Source organism: Argiope bruennichi, chromosome 6 (assembly GCF_947563725.1).
Source record: "Argiope bruennichi chromosome 6, qqArgBrue1.1, whole genome shotgun sequence".
Lineage (NCBI taxonomy): Eukaryota > Metazoa > Arthropoda > Arachnida > Araneae > Araneidae > Argiope > Argiope bruennichi.
Genome location: NC_079156.1, coordinates 93,290,807 through 93,297,184, shown reverse-complemented (window position 1 = coordinate 93,297,184; position 6,378 = coordinate 93,290,807). Strand labels below are relative to the sequence as shown.

General features: G+C 30.6%; 2 protein-coding genes across 3 annotated transcripts in view; one reads left to right on the top strand and one right to left on the bottom strand.

The window, feature by feature from the left end:
• Positions 1–3,180, top strand: part of LOC129971821 (acyl-CoA desaturase-like) — a 61,279-nt gene extending 58,099 nt beyond the window's left edge. The window contains exon 5 of the mRNA XM_056085797.1: positions 2,125–3,180. Coding sequence (XP_055941772.1) covers positions 2,125–2,575 — 451 coding nt within the window. The 3' untranslated portion in view covers positions 2,576–3,180. The remainder of the gene's footprint in view (positions 1–2,124) is intronic.
• Positions 3,181–3,435: 255 nt separating this feature from the next.
• The window catches only part of LOC129971400 (lysosomal alpha-mannosidase-like), a 35,419-nt gene continuing 32,476 nt past the window's right edge, over positions 3,436–6,378 (bottom strand). For both annotated transcript variants that reach the window (XM_056085137.1, XM_056085136.1), the window contains exons 24-25: positions 5,058–5,193; positions 3,436–3,938 (exon numbers count right to left, since the gene is read on the bottom strand). In XM_056085137.1, the coding sequence (XP_055941112.1) occupies positions 3,850–3,938; positions 5,058–5,193 (225 nt within the window). In that variant the 3' untranslated portion in view covers positions 3,436–3,849. The remainder of the gene's footprint in view (positions 3,939–5,057; positions 5,194–6,378) is intronic.

Here is a 6,378-nt window from a genome sequence, read left to right as displayed (position 1 = left end):
GAACTGCCGCGGCGTTAAAAATAAGATTTCAGATCTAAAAGACATTATTAACACTTATCAACCTTCCATCATTGCACTTCAAGAAACTTACCTAAACTCAGGAGATTTAGTTTAATTAAAATATTATAATCATGTACATAAAAGTGTAATGGGAAATAGAGCTTCGATAGGAGTAGCCTTGCCGACCTCAGATTCATTTCCTTCATCTCCATTAACCTTAAATACTCCTTTGCAAGCAATAGCTGTTCAAATCCATATGCACCCATTATTTACAGTTTGCAGCCTATATCTTCCACCGAGCACATCTGTCGATCAGACGAGTCTTAATAACCTCATTTCTCAACTTCCTGAGCCTTTCATCATCCTAGGTGACATGAATGGTCACAGTCCACTCTGGGGTAATGAAGATATTAATACCCGAGGCTTACAGATTGAAATTTTTTTAAATGTTTTCAATCTCTGTTTATTAAATAACGCTCAATGCACTTATTTTCATGAACCGACCAGAACGTTTCACTCTGTTGATCTTGCTATATGCAGTCATGCCTTATTTTTCCTTACAAGTTGACAAGTACTTACGCAATAGCGATCACTTTCCTTTGATTATATCTGATAGCAGACGACAAACTCCACCTGCCAATCACACTTCAAGATATAATTTTAAAGTAGCAAAGTGGTTTAAATTTCAATCTATGGCAAACATAAAAAAAAGAATTAGTAATTAATAATAGTTTAGATACTGCAGTTAAAAATATCACCGATATCTTAATTGCCGCAGCCGATTATTCAATACCTAAAATCTCAAATAATTTTAGAAAACATAGGAAAGTTTGGTGGAATGATACGAGACAATGGAAAGCTTGGGACCTATTTCGACGCAGCCCAGCAACTTCAAATTTGGTCAATTATAAGCAAGCTAAGGCTGATTCAAGAAGGATACAACGGCGCAGTAAACGAGAATCTTGGGAACATTATATCAGCAGTATACATTCCTCTATATCCAGTAAAAAATTATGGGAAAGAGTGAAAAAAAAAAAAAAAAAACATGTGGCATATTTAAATCTTCAAATATCAGAATATTGTACAATAATGGACTTCCAGTTATATCTCTACAAGATATTGCTAATTGTATTGCATCTGCATTAGCTCATACCTCAAATAGCAGTAATTTATTCTACTCCTTTTTCACACTACAAAAGTGCAGCAGAAAAGCAAAAACTTAATTTTAATGCTTCTTCAAATGCCCCGTACAACACAGATTTCACTTTATTTGAACTAAAACATTGTCTTTCCCAAATGAATAAAACATCTCCAGGTCTACAAAACAAGGTTTTAATTCGTACCGTACGTTTGGTGCAGCATAATCAAAAATGGTTTTTGCGCCACAAAACGCCACTAAATCAAATTAAATCTTAATGCTAGACTTTCTTCATCTGATAAATAACATTTTCTTACCATAACAAATTCAAGACATTCCGGGGGAAAAAAAGAGGAAGTACATTTAAATGCTACAGAACTGATGATAAAACCCAAGCAGACCCTGCATAGTAGCACAAATAAAATAAAAAATAAAATTCGGAGTGAAACTAGAAACACGAGAATTTTTCCATTATGTGATATATAAACAGCTCTGTTTATTTACATTACCATTACCTCCACCCCCCTCCCCGCAACAAGTAATGAATAAAATACCAAAAAAAAAAAAAAAAAAAAAGGCAGAAAATGGGCTGACTGAAGGTCAAGATAGTAAAACTGTTTATTTCAAAAATAATGGACAGAGGGAACCCTCTAGTGGCCTTTAAAAATCGTTCCAGCTTAAAATGCACATATACATCACCCCTCCCCAGAGATCAACTTCCAGGGATGTATGGGTGGTATGCCCGGCCGTGAGAGATGGTCGTAGGGGATGCATATATGACAAGCCTGTTCTGAAGAGAATTAACGTAGAGAATATCACAATCGTCAAAGAATTCGATCTGGAGAGTTTGATGAAGCCTTCACATTTAGAATGAATCAAAAAAGAAATATCTTGGAATAAAATCTGAATATAATAATTCAACAAGGGGAATATTCTCTTCTCGATTTTTTTTTCAATATTAATTTATGACATTTTTTTCCAAACAGATTTTACGTTCCTCTCTGTGCCTTAAGCTGTTTCATCATCCCAGCTGCCATTCCATATTACTGCTGGGGAGAAAACGTGTGGGTGAGCTTCTTCGGTGCCGGTTTTACAAGATATGTTGTATGCCTTCACTTCACGTGGTTCGTCAACAGCGCAGCCCACATGTGGGGTAACAAGCCTTATGACAAGAACATCAGCGCTGTGGAAACCAAATGGGTGTCAGCTCTGGCGATCGGGGAGGGCTTCCATAATTACCATCACACCTTCCCATGGGATTATTCCACCAGTGAATTGGGATACAAGTACAATTTCACCACACTGTTCATCGACTGCATGGCGTATATCGGTCAAGCATACGACTTGAAGACAGCAAGTAAAGAAAGTGTACAGCAGAGAAAGTTACGAACAGGGGATGGATCATACGACGAATTAGAGAAGAAACACAAAGACTGATGGAACAATGAAGATGAACATTTTTTCGATGATGAAATTTGCTTCCAAACATCAAACATTACAAAGGCCAGCAAACTGCAGAAGATAATGATGATGATGAAGAATAGCAGTTGAAAATGCTAATCCTGGAGGTTAAAAGTAATAATCACGAGCTTCGTTAAACTAAGAAAAGTTCGACGCTTTTTTTGGAATAAATTATTTTGACACTATTTTTGTATGTATTTGCTCTTTTTACTATAGCGATTGTGACTTTTATAATCATGGATTTCGTTATTTTAAGTATATAGATTTTAAATGCAACTTTTTACATACATGTGAATCATTTGCTTTTTAAAAGTCATCTTCGCTTTTGTATTTTCTTTTTGTGAGTGTTATGTCAGTTGGACAATTTGTATTTTTATTTTTTGACAAGTTAACAATTTACAATTCTATTTAGTACTGGTTACTATGGGACATCTATTTTCCCCCCTTTCTCTCTTTCTTTTACTGTATACTTTCACTTCATATAGATACAATATTTTTTCTTCTGTGTTATTATTCTGTACTTGGAATCCATTTCAAGAATGTTATTTGCCAACAGAAAAATAAATATTTTTTTGTGTCAATTTGTTTTTTAAGTATTTCTTGAGATTGAAGTCATGCCAAATTTTCAAAGATATGTTTGCTTTAATAATTTGAAATTGCAATTTTTCGCATATGCAAAAAAGTGAATTATTTAAAAGGGACTTTGCGAAAGTATACCAGCTAGATTTAAGTATAGATGTTTTTAGTAAATTGCGTAATAATATATTAAAAATATACTATAAAGTTACAGAAAATTAGGAAAAGAAACACACTCCAAAAAAAAAAAAATCAAAATAGATATTTTCTTGAAATTTTTATTTCAAAACAGTAAAAGAAAAAAGGTTTAAAAACAACTGTAACATCATTTCAAAAATGTAAATAACAGAAATGTTTGAACAATAAAATTTGTAAACAAAACCAAAATTGCACATGCAGAATTTATCACAGATTATTGTAAACTTTAAAAATGTCATTTGTTCTCAAATGCTTAGATAATAAGCACTTCCTTGCAAAGAAAATAATAGCAAAAACAAAAATTTTCTTTCAATTGTTTACATATGTTAATAGACACAGAAAAAAATTAAGTAGGTTTTTGAAGATTATCACAAACCAAAAATAAAAAATAAAAACATTTACATTTACAACATTTAATTTAATACGGAAATTTTGTATGTATTATAAAATCAAACTAACGAAGAAAAGTTCAACATTTAATAAGTAACTTGAGCAATAAATGTACGGATTTCCATCGGTCCTAAGTAGACTATTAGATCATCAAGGCTGCGATCTTTTTTGTATCCTGTAATAAAGATTATAAATGCAATTATTATTTCACATTTACGATGATAAACAATCAGCCTTAAATCTAAAAACTAAAAAAGTTTAAAATTCAAAATATGTGGGTTCTCAAAACTTTTTACAAGAGGAAAAGACTGATTTACAATCACTAAGGAAAAGCGGTTCAATGTCTTATTTTTCTCAGGAAAAAGATGCTGCCACCTCAAAGTGAGAAAATATATATGAATAAAATTGAAAATCATACATATTTCCACACATAGTATGCTACAGACATGGAAAAATAATTTAAATTAATCATTTCTTTAAATTATGTGCACTAATATAATAAAACATAAGGAAGGTTTTAGTAAATGTTTGGTGACAATTAAATGATTATATTCCTTAATAATGAAATTATTATAGATGTTTTATATATATTTTTTTAATCTTACAACATTTTACAAAATGAATTACATTAAAAGTATTATATTCAATTTTTTAAAAAATACAATTACTTTTGTATAAGTGTTTATTTATACCTACATTGGTATTTTGCCAGATGCTAATACCAATTTAAATTTTTACCCTGAAGATTATTTCTACAATATAAAGTATCAATTATGTGTTTACGAGGAAATTCAAGGGGGAAAAAAAATGGTTATTTCACAAAATTGCATTATTTTAAAGCACACTTTTTGATAAGTTAATTTTTGCAGAAAATGTTTGAGTTAAGCCAAATCTCAGTATTGAAATCTCACAGTTCAATTAAAATTATTTCAAATTTGCTTTTTTTTTTCAAACATGATTTTGAAAGCGGTCATATTTTACAACTTCAAAAGATTTATTTCAAAACAAAGTATCTAATCAGCATTAATTATTTTTAAAAAAATTGATTATTAATTAAAATAAATAATAAAAATAGCTTTTTATTTAAGCGATAAAAAAATAAAATTCAATTCTGTTATCTATTTGGACTGAATGCATGAAAAATAAAAGCACATAGTTAAAATAATTCATTTTTATTAGAATAACCAAAATAAAAAAATTTTTTGACATAAACAGATTAAAGAATATGTATAAGGCAATTACACAAAACTTTATTTATTTATTGATAAAAGGAAGTTAAATTTCAAAACATTACCTCGAGCAGCCGATTTGTCACACACATTTTTAGCTCCTTCTATCTTCCAGCACAATCGTTTGGCCTCCTCCAAGTACTGGTTGGCACTAAGAGTGGTTTCTCTAATGCTAGTCACATTGAATTCCTTAAACAAGTCCTTGAAATAAATAACAAAAAAATGCATTTTTACTCACTGTTATTAAATAATAAAACTATATGCACATTTAAAAGAATGAAAAAATTAATGACATAACTATATGTCAAATTATCAGTTTTACATTCTAAAACATACAGAAATAGTACTAAAAAAAAAAAAAGATTCAACCTTGGCACTTTGGTAAATCCCAAGCAACCTTGGCCATTTTTATAATCCAGTTCTGTTATCCGCTACTGGACTCAAAAAAGGTTTGTGAAATTACTAACAAATCTGACAAAGAGGTGATTATCTGTCTACTAGTTTATCTGCAAGTATGTGAATGCCATTGGTCAAAAAGATAAGACTTTATAAAATACAAAACGCTGCATATTGAGTAACAACACTCAAAAGTCGGAGAGGGGGAAAAAGGACAAGCTCTTGCGGACTTATTGTAACCTTTTAAGGCTTGCTTTCCCATTTTTTCCCAGTGATACGAACTAGGGATGCAGACTTTTAAGAGGAGAAAATAAAAGTACTGCATTGTTTTAATCCACAAGACACATCCACCACACTGGAAGACAGAAAAATAATCCTGTCGGTTTTATATATTGTTTCCATATGATGACAGCAACAGACATGTTTAACTTGACTTAGTATTTAAAGAATAATTAAAGATATGTTAGTAGCATTTTAGGATAGAATTTGTAGTATTAAACCATGATCATATGAGAATGAAACAAGAGACCAAACCCTTTATTCAATGTCACTGCAATATAGAGGATATTTTGATCTGACAGATTAAATATACAAGGTGTCCACTCTGATCGTGGACAATAGCTCCTTTTCAAACTGTTAAGAGTCACTGCAATCCCTATTACCAATGATTTTAGACTATTTCAATTACCACGGAAATCTACTAATTAATTCATGGCACTTCTTCAAAACTGTTAATTGGTCTAAAATGATGAAATTTCAAACTTCAGGATGACTTAAGCCCTTTTTAGAAGCAGAACAATGTAATTGTTTAGAAAATGTTTTACTAAATATGTCTAATAGGATTGAAAGTTTGTGTAAAAAATTTAAATTTCGGAATTATTTTTAAAAAATTGAACTCAAACAATATAAAATATAATTCTACATGTGATTTAGAAAACCTTCTAACTTGAAACTTATGTCTATATGTAATGCAAGATAGTTCTTAAAATT